Raw genomic sequence first — 26,470 nt, 5'->3', positions numbered from 1 at the left:
TGAGGATTCTGAATTTGGAGGATTTCCCTGCAATGTGTGGTGAGGGGATTTTGATCCTCCCTCCAACAGAATAATAATTTGAGGGGAAGTTTTAGCCAACCAGAAATTAAAGTGGTATAACTGATGCCTTCAGAGTTATCTCACATATCAGGACAGGAAGTTCTCCCTTGGGAACAGGTTGTTTTTCCACTGAAGTAAACAAGAGGCAGAAACAGGACTGAGAATTTTAGCTAAATCCTACTCCTGTAAGACATTGACCCAGAAAACTGCTTCCTTTTAGTTGCTGTGGTCCAAACTGTTTGATGAGATGTGCAGAGTGGCCATGGCAGGTTTAAGAGCCCAGAAATTCAATGCTTTCACAGACACTGGGTGTTTTTTTCCTCTGAGATATCTCATCGAGGGACTTCTTCTGGAAACTGCCATTACCCATCATATCTATCATCTGTAGGTGCTTCAAAGGCATTGTTGGGAGTAGGATCTGACCAGGAGCCCTCACTCTTTCCAGATGCTTGAATGTGTTTCAAGCAGGATGTGCAGTGAATTATGTATAATCTGTTACCAAGAATAATGTGGACTGCAGGGCAAGCCACCTGTTCACCACTTATTTTACAATCAAGAAATTCATTCCCACTGATAAATCAATTCCAAATTCTCTGAGCACAAGGCTCTGCAGCCTTGCTGCTGACTCTGCTCTCTGTCTATCCCTGCTTTCTGGGGTGTCCTTGTTGATCCACAGTGTCATTGGATTCACTGACAGCCCATATTCTGGTTCACAATATTCACTGGAACTGGCAGATTTAAGTGAAAACCCATCCAAAAATGAGAAGCCAAACATGCAGCTGTCAAAGACTGGATTAATTAACCCATCTTATATGATGGGTCTTTGTGTTTATAGAGTGATAACTCTGTCCTCTAATTCCTAGGACGTTTTATATTCTCTTGGGGCCTGTTGATAGTGAGATTTCGCCAAATTATTGAAGCAGCTTTGCTGCTTCATGTGCTTCATGTGTAGATCAGGGTAATTATGCAGGAAAGACCTCCCAGCAGTGGATCCCAGATCAGCTTCCCTGCACAGAGGGAGGAACGTGCGTGTTGCAGGTGCAGGATGGAACATCCCACGGGACATCCATGCCAGGACCCCAGTGCTCAGCACGTGCCTTGGGTTCCTTCTTAAATCTCCAGAATCTCACACCTGACACCATATTTCATTCACACAGTGTGAAACATCCAGAAAATGTCTTCCCAACACAATCCTGGGCCTCCACAACCCCCCCATGCAGGCAGGAGCTTTGCTTACTGGCACTTCAGGGGATTTTTAATGAGTATCAGAAACAGACAGTGAATGATGGTTTCTGTTGGAGATGTTGTTAGTGGAGAATTGCTTGGCTTTTTTCAAAGTAATGCTAGGCTTGTGCAATGTAACCTGTGCTGAAATTGCCCATCATGAAAAGATGTGCTTAACTGCTCAGTTGTTGGAGGAAAATAGGGAATTACTCAGACATGCCTCTTACTTCTTAGGAAGTATTAATAACATGGCTGGCATGATACATCAGAGAGGGACAGGCCAGGAAATAAGCTTCTAATTATCCACAGAACAAGCCCAGCCCAGCATGCTGCTGGTCCTGAAATTTGATGTCCCTGTTAGTTGTATAAACAGCAAGATTTAAAAACAAAGAAGGCAAAAAATCCCCCAAATCCTCGATGTTGTCCCTTGCAGCAATGAGTTCCAGCAGTGCCTGATGTGGAGTAGAACAGAATAATTCCTTCCTTTAATCAGCTGTGATTGTATTTGGCATTTCACTTAAATATGCCTTTATTATTGTCACAAGAGGATAAATAAAAGCATCTTCATTGTCTCTACAATTACTATTTTTATTTCTCCCTACTCTCTACACTCAGTTGTTTGAAGCTTTTGCATTGTCTCTGCATGGAAATTTTCCACTTTTATGATTTATGTTGCGTGTTTTGAACTCATTCCTTGTTCTGCTCTGCTGAATAAAACCAGACACATGTTCAGCTCTGCAGAGAACCCAAAACATTTCTCCCTCCTTGTTTAATTCCATTTTAATGGAGCAGTAGATGTTCATCTTATCTGCACCTCCACAGTCCTGGTACAGTTCTTGTGGTGGCAGTTTGCTTCCTAACATCCAGTCTGAGTGAGCAGGGAATACTTTACCCTCTGTTAGGAGCAAGGAATGTGGGCTGAAGTGCTTCAGGTTTGTAGGGATGGATTTGGACATCAGTTCTTGCAGAAGTTAATAAAAATGAAGTGTCCAGGTTCTTGTTGAAGTCTCTCCTGCAGCCTTTTACTGGTGCACAAACTAAAAGAGCTTCTTTTTAAAGGTTTTTCTGAGGGAAGAGTTGCTGTGACTGCAAAGCCAAGAACTGGAGATCCCAAATAGTTGTCAATAAAGGCTGGCAAAGCAGGGGGTGGTTTTCACTTCCAAGGTCCTGTATCCATTATATCCAAGGATCATCTGTCTAAAGAGGCTCAGATTGAAGCTCCCCAGTGCCTTGCTGAAATGCTGTGGAGCATAAACCAGTAATTTGTTTAGCTCAGATTTGTTATTCTGGTATCCCAGAACCAATGTGTGGTGTCTTACCAAATTCCATATGGGAATATCCCATCCCAGCACATCCCCAGATGAGGAATTCGGGGTCTCCTTGATAAATTTAACAGGATCCATGGCATGTACACTCTGCACTGTCCCTTCTGTGGAGGTAGAGGCTTTATATTTATAAAAGAATGGCTCAATTGTTGTAGCTGAATTGTTCCTCTCTGTTCGATCTTTACATGGACAATTTCAGGCTCTACAATAAGTGAATCCAGACTCCTCTAAATGTCTGCAACAATAAAATTTGAGAGGTAATTTGTATTGATCAGTATTTGCCAGTGGAGGGAGAATTTGGATTTACTGTGCTCTTATTAAGGATGCTGTTAGCAACATCTAAAAGAAATGGCTGCAGAAACCCTTTTTTCCTGACTCAAAAAAGCACCAGGGTGGGAGTAATATTGATTCTGTGGTCTTAAATACCAGAATTTGTCTTCTTCATCTTTGATTCCCTCCACCATTTACCAGTTCCTGCATAACACATTTAAATAAATACCTGGAATCAGGTGATTGTGTAGTATTATGGTTTGTTTCATAGTATTGTATAGAATTGTACTGTAAATATTATCATATAGGAGTTGGACTGAGCGATCCATGGGGGTCCCTTCCAACTCTGGACGTTCTGTGATAGGATTAGGCCCCTGTTAGTGTTGATCTGATGAAGGGAGGGAGGGAGGTGAAGTAATAAATGCATCTCTCATTCCCTGATAGGAGCCACATCTGTTCCAGATTCTGGATACAGAGCACACACACACACAGAGTAAATATCAGCGTATCTTGGCTCACTTCAACAAAGGGTACACAAAGGCTCTGGAGATTTATCCTGTTTATAGCAGCAGTTGCTGACCCTGTAAATCAAGTGTACAGCTTTAAAGGGAAACAGAACCATTTGGGATTTCAGAAAAACACAGCTCTCACTCTTGATTCAGTACTTTACCAGCCCCTATCTCTTAAGCTTTCAATCAATAGTGGTTCTTTCTGTAAAAAAATGCTCTGAATGTTGCTTGTGCTCTCCAGAAACAAAATTTTCAACCTAAATATTGGCTGGCTCAATACCAAGCATTGGTTTTGGCCCAGGCTGGAGGTCTGACCATGGCACAGTGAAGGCTGTCCTGTTTACACACCTCATCTCATCTGGAAATACAAAAAACCTGCACAAATCATTACCAACTCGGTCCCCTTAATGATTTGGGAAATTTTGCTGGACCTGTTTTGCAAGTTCAGCTCCATATATTTTTGATGGGGTGATTAAAAGAGACTTTACTGTAGACACTAAAATCCAGCAGCTGCTTTCTCACTAGAGTGAGCAGAATGTTTTTAAACTTGTTTTTGTAGCCTCTCACCCCTACTCTGTCCACCTGTGAGAGTCAGGGATTGTGAGCAGAGCTCTGGAGCCTCACCAGACTTATCAGAAAAGATCTGGCAAGATAAAAAGAAAAGATGAAAAAAGAACCATCACCAACGAGCTCCTGAAAACTGGATTAGAGATCCTGTGTCTCTTTACAAAGCAGTAGGAGGGGATTTGAAGCTTCCATAATGCTTTGAAGAAAATACAGCTTTTATGTTGCTGAGCACACATTTGTGGAGGTATGGCAGGGAAATGAGCTGTTCACTGCTTTCCACATCCAGTGCTGCTCTCACATCGTCCAAAAGATCTGAATGCTGCATACAAATATAAATCATTTGAAGGAGAAGATGCTGGAAGAACAGTTCGTGATTTTTCAGGAGTGTCTTAGATAAATGCTGGCTGTAGAGATGTCTTTGCATGACCTATCTGCCTGTCCCTGGAGGAGTTTTCCCCTGGAATGTCACACATCCCATTTAATATTTGAAATATAAATCATCCTCCTTTTCCAGTTTACCCAGTTGAAACTGCTTCTGCAGCTTGAATTTTGAGACTCTTGGCATCCCTCAAAAGGAAAAAAAAAAAACAACATGGAAAAGCTTTTTGAGGCCATTTCCTACAAGTTCATTTAAATGTCAGTATTTTATGGATTCAAATTTGTTTTACCCATTGTCTGCTAAACTGCAGTTTTTATTACTGAAGCTAAGTTTAGATTCTAAACCCTGCACTCCAGATGTGTTAATCAGAAATCTTTACCAGTATAATTGCAGGAATGTTTTTGACATTCAGTGCCTATCAACTGCCAGAGCAGTTATTGGATGGGTTTTTTCCTATTTCCCTCTTGAAGATTTAATAGGAATTTTCTAGTACTTGTAAACTGCAGAAAGTGTAGTCCAGTTTCTACTTCCTCCATGATTTCAAAGATCCACTTGGAAATGATCCGCGTGCATCTACAGCACTGTGTAATAACCTGAATTCTGAGGTGCTTTGTGGTGCACAAGTTGCTGAGAATTCTCAGCTTCTCTTCATTTCCATGCAGGTACCTTAGATCTGCTATGGTAAAAAGTAACACAAGACAAGGGAAAATGGCCTTAAACTGAAGTGAGGAAAGTTTACATGAGATATTAGGGAGGAAATCTTCCCTGTGAGGGTGGGGAGGCCCTGGCACAGGTTGCCCAGAGCAGCTGTGGCTGCCCCTGGATCCCTGGCAGTGTCCAAGGCCAGGCTGGACATTGGGGCTTGGAGCAGCCTGGCACAGTGGAAGGTGTCCCTGCATGCATGGGGTGGCACTGGATGAGCTTTAAGATTCTTTTCCAACTCAAAACATTCCACGATTCTAGGATTTGTTGAACAGCCCAGCCTCCTTTAAAAACTGGCTGACAAAGGAAGCACCATTCCCTCCCTCACACTCTTTATCTCCCTGGTTTTTATCTCAGCTGTTCAGTCTGTGATTCCATGTGTTAAATTCCTTGCTTTTTAAACTGTATTTACAGTTATTTTCAGGCTGAAGATGGAAGCATATACCTGCCAAGCAAAAACTTGCAAAATACTGCATGAAAGTGCTTCACAGCCTGGTTATTAAATTGCTTTTTAAGTTGCACCTTGTTTTGCAGATTAGAAAACAGTGACAGGAGAAATAAAGCATAACTCTTCGAAAAGTGCCTTGATAAATAAACTACTCCATCTTAGCAAAGAAATGTGTTCCACCTGCAGAGCTGATTGCACTGTGTCTGCAAAACATCTTAGTTCATGTTTGTTACTGGTTTCAGAGATAGTTCAGGAAGGGAAAGTCTGTTCTTTTTCAGCAGGTTTGACTTTGTGTGAACCCTTTAGACTGAGGAAACTCTGCGACATTCTGCTGAAGGCAAAAGTGCCTGGTACTGCTGTGATGCAAGAAAAGCAGGTTAAACATGAGCCCAGAGCTCTTTGCAGACATGGCAAATAGGAAAAAGGAGCTTATTGTGAATTTGGCAGCTGAGCACTCTGCTCACTCCAGGGAACTCGAAGCAGGGAGTGTTTGCAGAGTTTCCTCCCAGTCACCATCCTGCTGGTACCAAAGAAATGAGAGCAAGGACTTGGAGGCACCTGGCCCCATGCTCTGACTTCCTTTTCATAACATTTACGACAGTCATGACTAAATTTGTTGGAAAAATCTAAGGGGTATACAGGAAGGGACCCTGTGATGAGTGAGGAATAAATTGTAGAACATTTGTAATCTCATGTAAATAAACACACCGTACAGAGGCATGAAAAGTTGGTAATGTCTGGATTTTTGTTTTTCTTTCAGCTCATTCAGACAAACAAATTGAAACACTATCCCAGCATCCATGGAGACTTCAGCAATGACTTCAAGCAGCCCTGTGTTGTGTTCACTGGGCATCCCTCTCTCAGATTTGGGGATGTGGTGCATTTCATGGAGCTCTGGGGAAAATCCAGCTTGAACACTGTTATATTCACAGGTAAGTAAAAATGCTGATATCATTATCAAATTAACAGCTTGTGCACTCTGGTTAAGTGTGGCCACATCCCTGGGGCTTTACTCATTTGTTCTGGGACAGAAGTTTTTGACTTCAGTAGGAACTTATCTAAATTAAGGCCCCGGGACTGGCTGCAGGGACAAATGTAATTATTGTGCCATTTAATTCAGTGTGGCCCTGCAGAGCCAACCTTTGCCATGCAGAGTCCATTGCTGCCATGACTGAGCAAAATCTTTGTTACTCACAGCAGTGAAATGCCTACAGGAAATTAATTTTTGAATTAAGAGCAGCTGGCTGCAAGTTAAACCCAGGCAAGACCTAATGGATTGCTGGTCAGAAAGGAGAAACACTTCTTCTCCATGTTCCACTGGAACCACAAACCTTTCCTCATCCCTTCTCCTGCCCTTTCATCAGGCAATGTTTCTAAAGAGGTTTCTGTCCTCTCCGCTGTCCCAGAAGTGGGCACCCCACACAGCCCTGGCACAGGGATCTGAGCTGTTCTGCCTTTGGGCTGAGCTTTGTGCAGATGTTTTTGGGCTGACAGGCACATTTGTAGCTGAAGGTACAGCTCTGGCTCATTCCCCAGGGGAGCCGTTTCCTTTCTCAGTGCTCAACAGGTCTTTTAAGTTCCTCCACTTCTCTCCATCTGCTTCTAGTGCTGACCCTGATTAAAAATCCTTCAAGGCCTTCCCTCGAGCTGGGGTTCTGTGCAGGTATATTTATACCTGATGTGTCACCCAAACAGAGCCCTGCAGTGGCCATTGTCCTGATATGAGAAGGCAAAGAGTAATCCTTTAGGTCCTTACTGCTGATTTTGTGTATAAGGAGCTCTGGGATAATGGGAGGTGTGTTCTGTATGATTTAGCCAGGTAAAAAAAGTGTGGATTTTCGGAAAAAGTAATTAGAAATGAGGAGGAGAGCCCTGAGGAACAGATCAAACCTACTCCCACAGCAAGGGTGGGATGGAATCCCACTGTTAAGCTTATTTTCCTCCAGTTTTTGGTGAACAGGAAAGCTCCTGGAAAGCACAAAACCTTCTGAAGAAAAGAGGGCTGGGAAAGGGTTATTTCCTTCTTTCCTTCTTTCTTCTTTTAACTGTAGACTTGAGGCTAGTGACAAGCAAGTCCCTTTGACTCTTTCACAATATTGGCACCAAAAAGTGTGATGGTATCATGGTACTGTTAAGCCAATTTGGGGAGATTTGAAGTGTGTAATTAACCCTATTCAATGGGAGGGGAGATACGAGGGGGTTCCTGCAGGGAACTTAAAGCCAGACTGGTTTTGTGCTGGGAAATGGTGCAAGGAACCTCAGCACTTAGGTCACAGCTGCTGCAGTGCCCATCCCTCCTGACCTTTGAGGCAGTTCAGGAGACATGCCCTAATTACAGTAATTGGGTAAAATTGCAATATGGATATCTTGGAAATAGTGAATTCTACTCCAGTCAGGACTTCAATTAAGCCTGGATGTGCAGAGCCTTTGCTGGGGTGTGTATTCCATGAATCCTCAGGGAACAAGTGGCATTAATCATGTTGTGAATGTGCTGCCCAGGGTGTCAGGAACTGGCCTTTAATGGCAAGAACTCTTACTCTGTGTCTTCTGTAAAGAGAGCCAATTGACCTTTCTGTGTGAGATCCTAATCCTTCAGTGAACCGAGGCAATCGAGCACTTCTGTCAGAGGCTGGCCCTGGCAGGTTGTTAAGGCATCTAAATGTCACTCCTAACAACCTGGGGGTGCAGCAAGTAGTGGCCTTGGAGATTCATTCCCAGTTTGTACTTAGTGAAACTCCAGTTGAGACCTGCTTTAGGGGAGGTGACCTTGGAGTGCACAGTGATTCCAGATGCTTGTGGTGTTTTTTTCCTAAATTCTATCTATCCATGGCTTTTGTCTCTGTCTGTGGGCACATCCCCTGGGCAGGATGGTCCTACTGCCTTATGGCTGTCTATCCTAGGCCTATTTCCTTATGGTTGTCTCAGCTGGAACAAAACCACATGGTTTAGTGCTGGGTTTGGCAGTTGGACTTGATGACCTTCGAGATTTTTTTCCAACCTAAATGATTCTGTGATCCATGTCTATAGAAATTCCTAGCAGATTAAATTCTTCTGTTCTTAGTACCAGTGAAAATCTGAAGCACCTCCATTGGTGCCTTTGATTTCCATTATTAAATTGCTTTTCTGTTTTAAGCTAAAATCTCCTGTGGTTCTGAAAGAACCCCGGCCCATTGGAGCAGTGTGTGAGAGCAGATGATGTTGTAGCTTTTCCTGTGAAAAACTACTGGTTTCTGGTAATTAGAACCTTTAAACTACAGACCATCCTGCATTGTTAGTGAGCACTGCTTGTTCACTCCACAGGAACCAGTCAGTCTCCACCTTTCCAATCTGCAATGTAAAAAACAACGACAAGAATATAAATTAAAGCAGCCAGGAGCCAGGACCTGGCTGTGAGGGAATTGTGGTGCTGCTCTGCTGGCTGGTGTCACCTGCAGACATTACTGCTGGAGCAGTATTGAGGAGATTATTGATTAAAAATATCGAATACCACTGAGCCACAAAGAAATTCTAGGAGAAGACATGGTATAAAGAAGTCTTCTTTAAAAACCAGCTCCCTGGGAGATGTTTAAAACCATCTCATGCACGTCAGTGCCGTACAGTGGAAGGTTTTATAACTCAAGTGTCACACAGCAGTAAATCAGGAGTCTTGGGGGAAAAGCTAAAGACCTGTGATTCTGTCAGGAAAAGTCAATATGTGTCCTTGACAAGCACTTTCTGCCTCCAGACAGGTGACTTTGGGATTTTGGGTGGTTTCAGAACAGCAGTTCCTGTGTGTCACATGAGTTCCCTGTGAGCCCAGCTCAAGTTGTGTTTTTAACATTCTAAATTTTCCAAGTCCCGTGTTAGGATTTCTTCATTAGAATTTCTCCCTTTTCCAAGGCTCTCCTGTCCTTATGAGTAGTTCAGAGAGGCTTTGGACTGGATTTTATATGGGATTCCTAGCCCAAAAATCCGTATGTGTACATTATCTGAACCTGCTGATTCAGAAATGCTGAACAGGTGCTGCCTCAAATCTCTGTGTCCTCCACAACCCCAGATGGATGGAAAATCTCCCTTCTGGTAACTTTTTAAACTTTTTACAATTTCATGGCACATCTCCAGCAGAGAACTTCTGCCTGACTTAAGCTTTCTGTTTTTCCCTAATGACTTTTTCTGATTTAACCCTAATTGATCACTGATCATTCTTCAGCTACCAACTTTCTCAGTATTCCTGTTTTTAAACTTCTATTCATTGCTATTAAACTTAACTGACATAAAATGCCATTTTTACATTGATATTTTTAGGCTTTGTTTCACTGCCACCACCACATCTGCTTTTAACTAATATGGCTTTTTGACCAGTGTAATTTTTATTTCATCTTTGTGGATTCATGGCTTCATGTGCACGTCCTTACACAACTCTCATTTTTTGTTAATATTTCTCACTTTAGTGTTCCCAGGCCGCTACTCTGACAATTCCTTTAAACTTGGGAAATTTATCCCTTTGGCAGTTCCAAACATTTGAATCATTGCCTGGTGCCATGTTCTGTTCTCTCAGGGTAAATACCCCCACGTTGTGCTCAGTGGCCAGCAACAGATTCTGAGGTTTTTAGATTTTTAGGTGAGCAATTAACTTGTCTTTCTGTTGGATATCACTCTGGTGCTGAACTTCCTCTGGTAAGGTTTGAAGGAGATTTTTTTCTTGCTGTCTGCATGAGGAATCCAACCAGTGCTGTGCTCTGCTGCCATGTCAGAACATCCTAGATGGCTCTTTAAATCTAGACTGGAGTCTTTGAATTTCAGTTTCCTTTGAGCTCATCCTTTCACAGCCTCAGCAGGTCCCAGAGAATTCCTCCTGCTGTGTTCCAGCCAGGCTTGAACTGCACTTCACTCTGCCTGGTGTCCTGTGAGGCCCTGTGGTTCAGGATCATCCAGCAGATGAGGCTTTTATGCATCCCCTTCTCTTTTCCCCAATTTGTACTTATCAAACTAATACCAGTTCTTTTTTTTTTTCCAGCATTCCCTTTATGCCATCCATCCCCACAGTTATCAGGTAGATAGGATTGGCATCATCTTTTCCATACCATTAGTTGGTGACCCCCTGAATCAAGAGGTTACCTGAATCCTACAGTGTCACCTGAGATCTACAACTGGCATTCACCAAAAACAAAGTCTTTTTCTGTAGTGTTCTCAATGTTTTATTACTCTCTGTGGGAGTAAAAGCTCATTCAGTGCCTGACTTTATCCTGGCAAACCTCTAATCCAGTAATAAAAGGATCCTTGGGTTCCCACCAGCCTAAACCTGGCTCTTAGATTCAAAAGAATAAGTATATATATTTATATATCAAGATATGACCTTCATGCTGCATTTTTGTCATAGTGAAAACCAACTTGCCATTTGGATTACCTTACAAGACCCAAAATGTCTACATTTTGCCTTCCTTTACAGGAGCTGATTAAAAATAAGAGATGATGTTTTTGTCTTGATTAAATTTGTTCTAAAAAGCATGCAATAATGTGTTCAAATGAAACAGTATTGCTCTGTTGCTTGATTAAGGTAAGACTAATTGTGGGCGTAATTTTCATCAAATTAATTGAAAATAATGGGTGGGGGAAGGAGGAAGGGAAGAGAAATCTGGAACAGAATTAACACTGAACAACAGCTCTGGCTAGGCTGGAACCAGAGAGGAATTGGGCCATCTTTGTTGTTAATGGGCTTTGAGTGTTTGCAACATTTCTCTTTCCAGAACCCGATTTCTCTTACCTGGATGCCCTGGCTCCCTATCAGCCCTTGGCAATGAAATGTGTTTACTGTCCCATTGACACGAGACTCAATTTTATTCAGGTGTCTAAATTACTCAAAGAAGTCCAGGTAATGAATTTTCTGCTGCCTTTTCTTACGTTTCTTCACACAGCTGAAATAAATAAATGAACGGTGAGCAAATGTTGCATTAAACAAAAATTGAGACAACACCCAGATCCCTTTTTTCCATGAACAGGACACAGCATTGAGCTCTGCTTTAGAAAAGGTCTAAGAAAAAGAGGTTTCTTGTAGTACCTGCTGTCCCCCTCGACTCTTTGGGGCTTTACTGGCCTATCCCATTTGTTTCTACTAAAATTTGCTTTCTGACTCAGCTATTAAAATAATAACCACATTTTTTTCTGGCTGAGTTTTTCCCTGTGTTCCATCTTGCTGAACTCTGAAATACACATTCTTCCAAACCTCCTAACAATGCCTGGATCCCTTTATCTCATTGTTCTGTGACCTGGCTTGTCACTGCAAACTGATAGCACTGCCACTGCCTGGGTTTGGATAAACATCTCCTTCCACGTCACTGCTGATGTATTGTGCTCTCTCTAGAGCAGCTTGTAGAGGCCACTGGCTTCTCCTTTGGCTTCCTTATATCCTGCAGTGGCCACCAGCCTGTTGATGCTTTGTTAACATATTGCTGGAAAACTCCGGGAGTTGTTTTTGCAGCCTTGTTTATTGACAGCCGAGGTTTCTGCAGCCTCACATGTTGACTCTTGAGATGCTCTCCACCACTGTTGCCATTTGCTTCCAGTTTATCTGGCAAGGATTTGGGAGAAAAAACTATTTAATATTTTTAGTTTTTCTCTCCTTGTTGCAACTGTGATATCAAAGTGATGATTAAAGACACAAATTTCGGGCGGCTTGCCGCTGCACACAACTCCTGCCCCTGGAGCAGTTTATTCCAGTGCTGATGGGAATTCCACGGTGCTGTTTTCCAGCCCCTGCACGTGGTGTGCCCGGAGCAGTACACACAGCCCCCTCCCACGCAGTCGCACCGCACGGACCTGATGATTGACTGCCAGCCCCCGGCCATGTCCTACCGCCGCGCCGAGGTGCTCACGCTGCCCTACAAGCGCCGCTACGAGAAGATCGAGATCATGCCCGACGTGAGTCCCTGCAGGGCACAGGCACGGGGGGTTCCTGCTCACGCAGCCAAATTCCAGCTCAGCAGCCTCTGTAAAGTCATGGAATCACGGAGTTGTTGTGGTTAGAAAGGTCTTTAAGGTCATCAAGTCCGGCTGTCAACCAGCGCCACCACCGTGGTTGGCACTAAAGGGTGGCCTCAAGTGCCACTTCCAGGGAGGGGGACTCCTCCACCTCCCAATGCTTGAGCACCCTTTCCGTGAAGGAATTTTCCCTAATATCTAACCTAAACCTCCCCTAGTACAAATTGAGGCTGTTTCCTTTTGTCCTGTTCCTTCTTCCCCCCTGGCTGCCCCCTCCTGTCAGGGAGTTGTGCAGAGCCGAAGGGTCCCCCCTGAGCCTCCTTTGCTCCAGACTGAGCCCCTTCCCCAGCTCCCTCAGCCTCTCCTGCTGCTCCAGCCCCTTCCCCAGCTCCGTTCCCTTCCCTGGACACACTCCAGCCCCTCAAGGTCTCTCCTGTCAGGAGGGGCCCAGAACTGTCCCCAAGACTGGAGGTGCAGCCTCAAGAACTAAAGATATTTGTCCTAAAGATGTCTTGTGGCTGGGATTTACAGTTGACTCTCATCATGAAAGCACATTCTGTCAAATAGGGAGCTAGAAAAGAAGCATTTTTGAGAGATAATTTCACTCTATAAACTAATGAGAATTGAAAACAAAAATGGCTGAGAGAGCTTGGGGTTCTTCAGCCTGAGGAAGAGACCTCAGGCCCTTTCCAGCACCTGAAGGGGCCGCAGGAGAGCTGGAGAGGGACTTGGGACAAGGGATGGAGGGACAGGACACAGGGAAAGGGGAGTTTGGGGTGGGAAATTGGGAAGGAATTCCTGGCTGGGAGGGTAGGGAGGAGCTGGGCTGGAATTCCCAGAGAAGCTGTGGCTGCCCCTGGATCCCTGGCAGTGTCCACGGCCAGGCTGGAGCACCCTGGGATAGTGGGAGGTGTTGGGGTTGGAATGGGATGAGCTTTAAGGTCCCTTCCCACCCAAAGCATTCCATGATTCCGTGATTGTGAGCAAGCAAAAACTGTGTTCAGGCGAGTTGTCCTTTGCAAGAAAATCCCATCTCACAATACAAAAAGTGATCTCTGCCGTGAGTGAGGCAACCAGTCACGTCCAGTTTAAATATGAAGAAATTGAGACAGAGCAGTTTGAATTAGTGCCCCAGGACCATGGAAAGGATCCAAAGAACCTGGGAGTTAGGAGCCAGGAGTTCTCTTTCTCCTTCCCCAACTGTACCTGCTGTTAGAAGTACCCCTCCCATTAAGGATCAGTTTTCACTCATGGTAAAGAAGCAGTGAAAAGGCTCATTTGTATTCCAACAATTTCCATAAATGGTTAATTCCTACAGGCAGCAGGAGCCCAGCAGGTTAATGGATTGCTTGTAGCCATCTAAAATGTGGATTACTTATCCCCACAACATCTATTAATGATTTATTAACCCCATAAATCAAACCCAAATGTACCCATATTACAAAGGGTGACCCATATTCTGACAGACACGAGCTTAAAATATTTTTTTGACAATCCAATCAGCACAAATGTGTCCTTGGAGCAAAGGTGACAGTGGCTTTTTGCAAGCAGGCATTACTGCCCTTTGGAAACTGGAATATTGAGTGACTTCTCATTGGAGTGTAGAAGGAGGGAGCATCCTTTAGTTAAGCCAAACATGAAGTGCAGAACTGGGACCCACGTAACAAATCCTTCATCCAGCCCACAGCACCCACTGCCACCATTTCACACCAATTCTGTGAGGAGCCTGCCCAGCCCACTGCTTGGAGACAAGGAGAGGGCTTTAATTAGAAAATATGCTTGGCTGCAGCTCCATCTTGGCATGTATATTTAATTGTTTGGGAAAATTCTGTCTTTATTGGATCCTATTAAACCTGAGACTGGTAAAACGTGGCTTCCATTCACCAGCATGAGACCAGTCCAGAGTTCAGAGTGCAGGGACCCAGCCTGGGGCTCACCGATTATTCAAATTCCACTGAAGCTTTGGGTTTCCCCCTAAGCTCTGAGGGTGGAACTGAGCCTTGTACGAGAGCCTGTCCCTTGTGTCAGCCTCTGAAGGGACTGGATTCCAGCTCTCCCTGCACTTTCCAAAACTGCTGGGAGGGAGGATGCTCTGTAGGGAATGTGGCATTCACCAGCCTGGGAAAAGAGAGCTGATTTCTAATGCCTTCCCTTTAACTTGGAGAGTTCCAGCAGAAACCTGGAATATTGACAGAAATGGCCTTTGTTTCCACTCCTCTAACAAATAACATCCAATTATATTCACACAGGAGTCCTAATTTCAGAGCTATCCATGCTCAGGGAGGAGAAATATCTCATGATTTTCCATATCCAGGGATTCTTCAGGCTGCTTGTTCAGCCTAAGAAGAGAAGGCTCTGGAATGACCTTTCAGTACTTGAAGGAGGAATACAGGAGAGCTGAAGAGGGACTTTGGACAGGGGATGGAGGGACAGGACACAGGGAATGGCTGAGGGCAGGGATGGATGGGATATTGGGGAAAAATTCTTCCCTGTGAGGGTGGGAAGGCCCTGGCACAGATTGCCCAGAGAAGCTGTGGCTGCCCCTGGATCCCTGGAAGTGTCCAAGGCCAGGCTGGACGGGGCTTGGAGCAGCCTGGGATAGTGGGAAGGTGTCCCTGCCCATGGCAGGGGGTAAAACTGGATGAGATTTAAGGTTCCTCCCAGTCTGATCCGTTCTGGGATTTCCCTGGTTCCAAAGCTGCATTTCACAACTCACTGCAAAAGCTGCTTGGTCTGTAGCTTCTGAAAAGACTCCTGAGAGCAAGGCTGTGCTTCAGGACTGTTAATGGGATGCCATTCCCCAGCTCCAAGATATGCAAATCATCTTCCAAAGAGGATCTTGCTCCTTTTTAAGGGAACTACATGGTCCTGGTAAAAACTGGATGCAGCTTCCCCTTCTGCTGAGTAGGTTGTGCAAGACGGATTTCAGACATGATGGATGGGGCTCCCTGGTGTGGGAGTATTTGCTGCTTAATGTTCCCTTTTCAGTACTTTAGGGTTCCTGAATATATAGGAATTTCTGTGCTGCAAGGAAAGGGCATTTGTTTCATATGGGCTCCCACAAGCCCTGGGGTTCTGTGAAGGCTCAAGTGGCAATTGAAAAGGGTGTTCTATAGCTCCTAGAAACCTTGCAATGGCTTGTTATTTGTCAAAACCATGTTAGACCGAAATGGAATGATGAAATCCACCCTGGAAAAACCAGTAATTGCTGGATCTGCTGCAGGGCTGGGATTTGTGTGTGAAGTACAGCTGAAAGTCTCATAAAAGAATGGCTGTTGCAATGAAGTCCTGAGCAGGGCCCTCTCCTGACATCCCCAGCCCCTTTCCCAGCTCAAAGTTCTGCCTGGATTCTTCCAGCTTTTGAGAACCAAGGAGCTGGCTCAGCGTGGCTCCAGTCAGTGCAGACTGATGCTGTGGTAGAGTGAAATTTCCTTCCCAAAACTTGCAGTGATTCAGATCCTGGCCTGTCAGACTAATGGAAATTTACTTCTACTGCTGGACCTTGTCTATATTTCAAACACTTCACCAAGGAGCAAAGGCAGGGCAGGCAGGCCTGTTGTATCATAATGAGATTTACACTCACAGCAGCTTTTGTTTGGAGAGAGGTTTTAACAGTCCCAAGGCATCAGGCTGGAATGGCTCTCCCAGGGATTGTGCAAAAACCTTTACACTTTCAATAATTTGTTCTTCTCAGCATCTGCTTTTCACTTTCAAAAAAGAAATATATAATAATAATAAAAAAGACAGCTTCTTAGAAATTGGTTAGGCATTGTCTGCTCACAGGAGAAAGGTGGGAAAATGGAAAACACTTTCTGGAGCAAACAGATAAAATTAAACAGCAGTGTCTGGGCAAATAAAGTGCCTCCAGTTTAATTACAGCTGAACAATGGTGCGGATCACTCGGTGCCGGCAGCAGACACTTCACTGAGGGCTCTGTGCTTTTAAAACACTCAAATTGTCAGTTCTTCAGGACACAGTCCAGCCAGGAGAGTGTCAGTGTGCAAGGCACAGCCTGACACAAAGTGAAATCATCAGAAACCACTGCAGAGAAGAATTAGAAAAACAGCCGTTATAATTGAGGAGCTTTCATCTTGACTTCTTTTCCTTGCTTTCACCTCACCTTTCCAACTTCCTTCTGTGTTTCAGGGACTAAGGAGTTTTGAATTCTGTCCTTCTTCCCACCCTCAGCTCATTTTGGTGCCCCCGCATTATCCAGTGTCTGACCTCCGTGTTCCTTTGTCCCTGACTCTTCCCCCTTGGCTCAATGTGCCTCAGCCTCACGAAAAGTCAGTGAAATAAAACCTGTTTGCTTCTGCTGCTCAGCCCTGCCCCAGCTCCCAGCTCACTGCAGAATTGCCTGGAGTCTCTCTGCGAGTTGGACCTCGCCTTTTGACGTTCCACCAAAACTGCTCTTTCCCAGCTTTTACCAACCTTTCCTTACACAAAGGAAAAGAGTGCAGCCTCTATTTTCTCCTTAAAAATGTCTCCCACCTCACTCTGGTGTCCTTTCTCTCCGGGCCGTTCAGCCTGAGAGAGTTCTCCTCCCTCTTCCCCTCTTCTGTGGGCTTGGAATGTATTATCCTTCATTCTCTTTGCCTTTTTTTTTTGTTGCTGTACCTTTTCTGTGGTTGGTTTTATCCACAGGTTGTCCTATTTAGTTAGATGGAACTCAGATCTGCTTTTCTGCTCCCAGCCTGCCTTTGCCTGCCTACATTAATGTCTAGGTTTGTTTTCCCTTTCATTTTTGATGGCTGGCTGTAAGATAACACTCTTCTAGCCAGGCACTCATCTCCCTCTTCCCAGTCAGCTTCAACAACAACATCCCATCCTGACTTGACATTCTGACCCATAAAATGGTTACTATATTTTGAATATTTTGATTTATGCCATTTTTATATCTTTCAAATGACTCATCTCTTGCATCTGCAAGCTTTACTGCCTTTACTTTGAAGATATTTCATGTCCTTGCTTCCCCTACCTGTCGTTTTTCATTCAAATCCAAGCCTAATTTCTGCTTCTGCTGGTTCTGTTTTCCACCATCCTTTTGTAAATTCCTCAAACAACTGTTCCCTGCCTGCTCCCAGGCTCCTGGGGAAGAGCTTCATTAAACAGCCATAAATCTACTTCATTACACTCCTTAAATACTCCTTAAACTGCATTTTTGGCTCAGGATTGGCAAAGAGGCAGTGGTTAGAGTTAGTACTGAATGGTTAGAGTTAGTTCTGTTGCTTGGAATCCCACCCAGGGTTATTCCCTGGTGGTTGGTTGGTGTCTTTCTGATTTGGTTTCCAGGTTTTGGGGATGAGGTTCCTCCTGCTGATCTGGAGCCCTGGTCCAGCAGTTGCACATGGAACATGCACATGGAAAGGAAGAGCTTTAATTCATTGCTCAAAACTGCAGACTGTACCGTGTGCTTCTTCTATTTCTTCACTGGATGTTGGCTCTGTGGAAGCCCAAAGCCAAGATCTGGGCATTTGCAAGTGATAATAGCAAAAGCTTTAGTATTTATGGCACGATTCTTTATCCACTGAAGTTAATGAGACTTTAAAATCCGCTCCAGAGAGAGCTGTGGGAGACCCCCAGCGAGTGACAGCTCTGTTAAGTTGGGGTTAACTCAACAACTGAATTAAAACCCTTGGATTGTGTCAAATGTGAGGCTGAAAGCCTGACAAGACGTGACTCAGATCACCCACTAATGATTCTACAGATGCCCTTCACTCCGGGATGTTCTCTGGTGGAAAAGCCTTTGTTCCTTTAGGTCTCATTAGCAAAGTTCCCCAATTCCCATCCTGCCTGCAGCATGCCTGTGCCTTGTTCCCTGTGCCTGCTGCTCGTGAATCCACAGGCACATTTCAATTCCCTCTTCACCCCATGTGCTCGACCCCACATTCTTTGGTGCCTCTAAAGGATCTGACAGTTACAGAATTCCTGCACTTGGCCCCTGGTTTAGCAGGGGGTGTAAAACCACGGCTGGGTCTGTTGGAGACTCCTCCTGTGTGTGGTTACAAGGGCCTGGCCATCAGAGCTCCTCGTACTTAAATAATTCATTAATAACTAAATTACTTTAAAAATTAAGGGATAAGAAGACATAGGAGGGGATGGAAATTATCCTTCTCTCCTGACACCACCATCCAAATTTAAGTGACATGGCACAAAGACCACGTTTTTAGTTCTGTTACAAAACTGACTCTACAGATCCTCCCTGCATGTGAAAAGGCGACTGCACAGCCTTGAAGCAATTTTTGTCCTGTTGAAGGTACGCTGGGAAGATGCTTTTCTGCACCCAGAAGCTGGGTTTGGGGTGTGTGAGGAGCAGGGGAGTGGAGGGATGGAGGATGAGGCAGGTTCTCCATTCAGGTTTTGCTGAGGAGTAGTTACTGTAAAAACCTCTGCAGGTGTGACCTCCAGGGCTTTCTCTGAAGTCAGGCAGATCTTAAAATCTTCGGGCTTCTCTAGTACTTGGCAGGGGATATTTCTGTCGCTTACAAATTCCATCCTATTTAGGGGCTGGGATCTGGGTGGGAATTGCTTCATGCCCAGCAAGCTCCAAGGCTGTATCCATAATTCCACCTAGAAATGGAAGTGCCTTCAGGGCTTACGTGGCCAGAACCCAGCTGCAGTTACCAACAGTGATCATAATGTGCCTCAAAAAAATGTGAGACTTCAAATTGCAGAGACTTCTGCCCTTGCTGTTCCCAGTAGATGCTGTTCAAACCCCCACTGTCCCTGATGGCCAGAAACATCCTTATTTCCAGCCTACACATAGTCACTGCTGGCCTACACACATTTATTCTTAACATCATGTTTTAGCATAAATACATTTTCCCTTTTGTTGGTATTTTCCCTGTGGTGTTTATGTAGAATAATCAAATTCTCCCTTTGGCTTTCTTTTTTTGCCAGGCTAAACAAGCCATGATATTTAGCTTCCTCTTACAAGACAGCTCCTCCTGCCCTAATCTACCCTTCAGAATCTCATACTTGAACTGAAATTACCCACAATTTACAGGTAGTTCAGTTGAAATCTTGCCAGGCCCAATGTACGAGCAATAGCTCATCTCAGAGAGAATTACCTGATATTTTCTGGGCTTGCATTTAGCTTTCTGTGGCCATGTCACATTTGTGACTCTCCTGGGATGGACTAATAAACCTGAACCCTTCACCTCTGTCCTTTGCAGCAGCTGCCAGCCCTCAGCAGAAATTCTCTGTATTAGCCCCGTCCCTGGCCTTCATTTTGTGCTATTGAATTTCATCTTGGTTTTCTCACTCCAGTTCTTGAGGTCTTTGAGTTTTTCTTCTCTCATAGCCTGGTCTTTCTTTCTGTTAAAGGTGCCCTACAAACTTCAGTGGGACTTTCTGAACACTCCTCCTCGTTCTGTCCTGAGGTCACTAATAAAAACTGGGAGTAGACTCAAGGCTGACCCTTCAGGAATTGCAGCAGCAGCCCAGGAGTTGCCTGGGAATCTCTTTCCTTTAACCAGTACTTTCCCCACCTCAGGACTGCCAGAGAAATCCACAGTTCAGGGTTTCCCGTGTGTTTCTGTGGTTTGATCCCACCTCTAATGCAGAGAGCCCACATTTAATGCAGTTTGAAAATCTGGAAAACACATTTAATGATGTGTTTAATGATGCAATGACCCAGCTGGGTCCCTTTCTAAGTACACATGCTATCATCTAATGTACACATCAGTGATTTCAGATCCTAAAAGTTCAGGGGATTTTAATTGCTGGTCAGTTTGCTGTGCTCCTGCTTGTTCTCCATATCCAGCTCACCTGACTCAGCCCCAACTTTGCCTCTCTGGGCTGGGCCAGCCTTCCTGCATCTTCTCCAGTGTAAGCCAGAGGTAAAGAGGGAGAAGGGAGGAGCTTGGGGAGGTGTCCCAAAAATCTAAGAAGAAATTACTGCAGCTGGGATGTTAAAATCCTGTTGTACATCCAGCATGTCTGGTCCCTGGGAGAATCCTCCCCAGGACCAAGACCACGTGTGCTGAAAGTCTGGTCCTGCCCTGATTTTGTTCACTGATTATTCAGCCTTGTTTTATTTTTGCTGTGGAGTTTCAGGTCCTATCCTCAGTGGTTGTTTAGCCCCTCAGTGCCAACAAGAGGATTTTTGGCTGGTGAATGAAGACAAACCTACGAGGAGTTGTCCCCGTTGAAGTCTTTAGTAAAGACTTAAGAGTCTTAAGTTCTTCTTTATCAACAGCTGTAGTTTGGCCAACAGCAGTGTTTGTGCTCACAGGGTGTGTGTCAAATCCCCTTTTGGGGTGGAAAATGCAATCCTACAGGAAGGACTTAATGGTAAAAATATCTTTCTTCTGGTTTAGCATGGGCAGACAGCTCTGATCACAGGAGAACATCCCAAGCTAAAAACTGAAACACACAGTGCACACATCCCCCCCAGATTTACCCTAAGTGCTCATCCATGGGCAAGGGACTGATTAATGTGGTGTTAGATCTCAGTGTCCCTGCCCTGGTGGCTTTCCTGGTGCCAGCATGTGACATGGGGCTCAGGATAATGACTGGAAGGAAGACTGATTTATTCCTGCATGGTGGGGGGCTTTTCAATCTCACACACAAAGGCACTACAAGAGCCAGCCACTGCAAGTTGGACAAATTCAGCCTTGAAATGAGACACGGCTTCCTGCCTGCCAGGAGAATTAAAGTTTGAAACCACTCATGAGGGGAAACAGTGGAGTTGCCATAGCTTGGAGTTCAGACAAGACTTGCTGCCTCTGTGAAAAGGGTCTCTTTAATCCAGCGTTTTGGAGGAGTTCTGTGATTTGTGTGTGCAGGAGGTCAGTTGAAAGGAGTGGAGCAGTGTAGCCTGGCCTTGGTGGGTGAATTACTGGATGTGATTAAATGACCTTTTTGGTTTGGGTCACTGAGTTTCTATAATAAAAGGATTGGCTGCCACATGGAGAGGGCTGTGAGCTGGGGACGAAATAAAAATTAATGTCTGTCCTACTGTCTTTCTGACTGTAAATAATCCAAGTGTTGTTATTTAGCCTGTTTAAAACCTGCAGAAATGTTAATAGCAAAACACTTGAGTGGCAGGAGAAGACTTTGGTTCCAAGCAACTCCCTGTTCCTTAAGGATCTTTCTCTGTACAGGATTTGTCATTTTGCTCTTCATCAGAGCCCATTTTTATCGATCCTCCTCAGGCAGGTGGTGGGAATGGAAAGTGCCTTCGACCACTGGGAAGGCAGCAGAACTCACTGCTGCAAGTGCTGCTATTTTTAGGTCCCAGGAGAAATCTGAAGCAATGATTGTCATTATATTTTCATTCTCTTTGCCTTCAACAACAAACCGTAAAGTCTGTATTCAAATTGCCTGCTTTAAAGATCATGAACAGAGTCCCAGAGTAACAGCAAGCTGAATTGCTCCAGCAAATTTGGATTTCTAGGATTCACCAAGTCTGAATACAGACAAAATCTAGGGGTTTTTAATGCAACCTGTGTTTTTCCAACACAGCAACTGCTTTATTCCAAGGAGCTGCTCTCAAAACGTTCCTGCAGCTTTAACAGTGGCAGGTGAGGTTTTCAGAAGTTACTAAAAGGAGCTGAACTTTGCCACCATCGAAGCTAACAGAAAAACCCTCTCAGTGCTTAGGTGGCAAAGGGATTTGGCATCCTGGCACCTTGAATTCCCTTGGAGGGAAAAAGAGAATAATTCTCTCCATTTGTGAGCACTGTTTTCATCAGGATTCCTTTGGAAAAGTGGCTGGAGGAGTTGCTTCCCAGCTGGCCAACTTCCACTGGTCCCACCAGGTGCCATGCTGCCCACTCCAGGCACTGCCAGCAGTGTTGGATCCAAACTCCAAGCCAAGACTAAATTTTATGTCTTTCAGGGAAGACTTACATAAAAGGCAGTGGAAAGGGTTTTGTGCAGCATTGTTGGAATAATTTCAAACTAATCAACAGTGGGTTGATTGAAAACATTGGGGTTTTAAGGACAAACTCTTTTTATTCCAGATACTCTGCAGTCAGGAACTGGAAGGAAACTCATTTTGATTTTTCATTGTCCATCAGCATAACAAACATCATAATGCTGGATTAGACCATGAGTTTTACTGACTATAATTATTAATGAAGCAGTTGTCCTTTCACACAAGGGTTCTCTGTGCTTATTACGGTTTTTGAGACCAGCCCTGGTTCCTGCAGACCTCGTGCTGCTCTGCTCACGGTGTGAAATCCATAATTTTGGGAGCTGGAAGGAGGCTGGGCAGGTCCGAGGAGCTCTCAGTCTATCAGTGGCTTTGTGTTTACAGTTCATTAGCCCATGTTTAAAAATACCATGCTGCTGATTTATCTCACAGCTGGGTTCGTGCACGTTTCGAGCTGATCAAGTGCTGAACAAAATCTCCGTTTGCTTCAGCTTGCAGATTCCCTCGTGCCCTTGGAGATCAAGCCTGGTATTTCCTTGGCAACAGTTTCTGCTGTGCTGCATACTAAGGACAACAAGCACGTGCTGCAGGTACAGTCTAATGGGAAAGGGAGAAAAATATCCTTACTCTGGCTTTTCCTGCCATCCAGGACCCCAGGAGCCCCTCCTACAGCTCCTTCCCACCGGAGCAGAGCCCTTGGCAGAGGCTCTGCCCTGGCGTGTGCGAGTGAGGAATGACACCCGGGGCAGGGAGTGGGATGCAAATAAATCTCTCTGCTCTCTTTTCCTTGGCCGTGTGCCTGGCTGAGATAAAAGGGGAAGTGAGATAATTCCTGAAGAGAGGCTACAAATCATCCTGCTCTCTGCCATAGTCAGGAACAGCATCAGTCAACCTCTCAGGACCAAGGGTTAGAGGAGAGAGATGACCTGGGACATCAGACTTGGGAAGGGACTATCTGCCTTCCATTGCCTGGAAGTTGTACATCCCTGTAAATCCCTGTGCACTCCCTTCCTGCCATCCCTTCAGGCTGGCACTGGAATTCCTGGCGTGAGCGCTCTGCAGGAGGAGCTGATGTCCAGGGACCTGCTCAGCTGCAGTGGCTGCCCTGGTCCCTTCTCTCTCAGATCCATGAGCCTTCAGGGCCTCACTGAACAGCCCTTCCCACACTGGGCAGCAGAGCTGGCTGGGCCCAGGACACTTGGGCAGAGAGCCCAGTGTGGAAATGTCAGGGGCATGAAGGTTGGTGAGGATTTCTGAGCACAGCAGACAGGCTGCCCTCCTCTTCCCAAGCTGCTTCCCTGGAAACCCTCAGCAGCAGTGGAAACATCGAAGTGCTGCAGTGGAATTGGTCTGAGGCTGCTGTTGTCCATTTGCTCTCTTCTCCACTCATTCCTGCTGCCAAATAAACTTAGACCTGGGCTTAAAATGCCAGAGTCCTCATAAATGGCTGGAGCTAAGCCACATTCTCATTCCCTGAGTAGTTGCTTGCTCTGAATTTGCCCGTTTCCCAACCTGCGGCATCCTTTAGGGTGGGATTTTTTTCCTTCTCATCCATCAGCTCCCTCCAAAACCTCCCCAACCTCCTGCCAGCAAGAAGAGGAAGCGGGTGAGTGATGATGTGCCCGAGTGCAAATCTTTGAAGCCGTTGCTGAGTGGCTCCATCCCCGTGGACCAGTTTGTGCAGACTCTGGAAAAGGTGAGGAGTCTTCGGTGGGAGGTGGGATTCCTGCAGACTCCTGCTCATCTCAGATGTGCTGCTTTGGTAGCAGAGAGAGGGGAGATGATTTTAGTGTAACTTGAAATGGAGAAAAGGCCAGTGAGTTCCCAAAGTGCTCCAGGATGCCCCTGCACTTCAGAATAGAGGGAATTGTCCCCTGTGGAGCCGTGTCCTGATACGGGGGCTTCACGTCACTGATCTACTCCTGTTTCCCATGGAAGCAGAGCTTTTGGGTGAGGGATTTGCCTCACAGAAGTTTTGGATTCAGCGGCTGAGGGAGTCTCAAAAGCTTTTAAATTTCTACAAGATTTGTGAGAAGGTAACAGAGGGAAGAACAGATCCTGGAAATGCCTCCACTGGTGGAGGAGCCTCCTGGGGAAGCTGCAGAAATTTGGTTGCTGCTCTTGTTCTCACCTGCAAGACTTCTTGGAGAAAATTAGCAGGGAAAAGGGCAGGATTGCAGCATTCCAGGGCCTAAAGGGGCTCCAGGAGAGCCAGATATGGACTTGGGACAAGGGATGGAGGGACAGGACACAGGGAATGGCTTTCCACTGCCAGAGAGCAGGGATGGATGGGATATTGGGAAGGAATTCTTCCCTGTGAGAGTGGAGAGGCCCTGGCACAGGGTGCCCAGAGAAGCTGTGGCTGTCCCTGGATCCCTGGCAGTGTCCAAGGCCAGGTTGGACAGGGCTTGGAGCAACCTGGGATAGTGGGAGGTGTCCCTGCCCGTGGCAGGGAGTGGCACTGGGTGAGCTTTGAGGTCCCTTCCCACCCAAACCATGCTGGGATTCCATGAAATTCCCTCCTATCCCTGTGCTCTGGTCTCTCCTCTCTCTCAGTTTTCCTGAGCTGTGCTGACTTCCCTCTCTCCCTCCTTCCCACCCCAATTCCAGCATGGCTTCAGCGACGTGAAGGTGGAGGACACAGCCAAGGGCCACATTGTGCTGCTGCAGGAGGCAGAGACCCTGATCCAGCTGGAGGAGGACTCCACCCACATCATCTGTGATAATGACGAGCCCCTGAGGGTCAAACTGCGGGACCTGGTGCTCAAATTCCTGCAGAAGTTTTAGCTCATGGACATCAGGAGACTCTGCAAGGAGAGAGCCTGGAGCAGCAGAACTTGGAGCTGCCCAAGGAGAGAGAGAGAGAGAATTCTGTGATTCAGAGAGACCAGAAATCACCTTCCCTTTGTGGAGGAGCAAGGGAGTATTTTTCATATCTATCTATTTTTTAAATCTTATTTTTAACCTGTTTTGGAATACTTTGGAGGAGATTCCTGCTGTGTAAAATCGGGAGCTGGGAATCTTACAGGAGATAGAAGCTGCAGAGTAAATAACTGGAGTGTTTATTTACAGCATCAGGGGGATCTGCTGCTCCTCTGTGTCCCTCAGCAGTGTCTGCCCCAGTCCTTCACCTGACAGAACTCTGTGGGAATATTGAAACAACGACCTTTCCCCTCCCACTGCTTCTTCCCAGTCCCCAGATCCCATTCCCTGCCTGTTGCTCACATGTCCTTCACTGCCACACGAGGAGGAGAGAGCTGGTGAGGCAAAGATTGTATAAATAAAAATGGAAAAAGGGGGTCTGGTGGACATGGAGAACCGTGGGAAGAGCCTGGCCATTCCCTGCATGAGCAGAGGCACTTTGGAAAAGCTTTATCCTGTAGGAATTTAAGTGTTTATTGATGCTGCAGCCTCACCTGTGACATCCAGATCTGTCCATGGAGCTCCAGGCTCCTCACTCAAGCTGGTTCCTCCTGGGTTCCTCCATCAGCAGTGGAGGAAACACCTCAGGAAGACACTTGGGGAAGTCCATAAAGTAGGAAAATCGCTAGAGCTCATAAAAAACCTTTTGAGATTGAAGTGCCTCTTGTTCCTACCTTCCAAAAACTTGTCCTTGCAGCCCCCCCCATCCCAAATCCTGGATGGAACTCTGAGTCATTTATCCAAAGCCATCTGTGCTGCAGAGCTGGGGAGGCTTTTCCCTCCCCAAATCACGTATTTGGGGTCTGACCTTAGTCAGTAGTAATGCTTTTAAAGGGGACCCATTTCTCAGATTTACTGTTGTTCATTTTTTATTGGATTGTTTTGTATTTATTTGGTGTTAAAAAATAAAGAGCAGAGTGAGACTGCCAAAGTTTATAAAAAGTGAGACTCCCATGGTTTATAAAAGCCTCTCCATGCCCTTTCCACATCCTTGTCCCAACACCTTTGGGAAATAAAGCTGCTCCTCCAGTTCATCCCTTTGGGGACATGGAGGCCGTGGAAGCAGCTCTGTAATAAAATCTCTTTGCAGTGTCCAAATCCCATTTAGTTCCCATGATGGATTTGTGTTGGATTGGCCAAGCTGGATTGTTGGATTGTGCCAGCATCCACACCTTTATTCCGTGGGTGCCACGAGTGTGTGAGGGATGGTGTCATCAATGTGATAAA

General features: G+C 45.4%; 1 protein-coding gene across 2 annotated transcripts in view; it reads left to right on the top strand.

Moving 5' to 3' along the window:
* Positions 1-26,346, top strand: part of INTS9 (integrator complex subunit 9) — a 61,780-nt gene extending 35,434 nt beyond the window's left edge. For both annotated transcript variants that reach the window (XM_032103586.1, XM_032103585.1), the window contains exons 12-17: positions 6,245-6,416; positions 11,211-11,335; positions 12,214-12,381; positions 22,813-22,911; positions 23,880-24,017; positions 24,932-26,346. In XM_032103586.1, coding sequence (XP_031959477.1) covers positions 6,245-6,416; positions 11,211-11,335; positions 12,214-12,381; positions 22,813-22,911; positions 23,880-24,017; positions 24,932-25,108 — 879 coding nt within the window. In that variant the 3' untranslated portion in view covers positions 25,109-26,346. The remainder of the gene's footprint in view (positions 1-6,244; positions 6,417-11,210; positions 11,336-12,213; positions 12,382-22,812; positions 22,912-23,879; positions 24,018-24,931) is intronic.
* Positions 26,347-26,470: the final 124 nt, after the last annotated feature.

This window comes from Corvus moneduloides, chromosome 3 (genome assembly GCF_009650955.1).
Source record: "Corvus moneduloides isolate bCorMon1 chromosome 3, bCorMon1.pri, whole genome shotgun sequence".
In the NCBI taxonomy this organism is placed as follows: domain Eukaryota; kingdom Metazoa; phylum Chordata; class Aves; order Passeriformes; family Corvidae; genus Corvus; species Corvus moneduloides.
The sequence above is the reverse complement of the archived record's forward strand: the minus strand, read 5'-3'. Positions and strand labels throughout refer to the sequence as shown.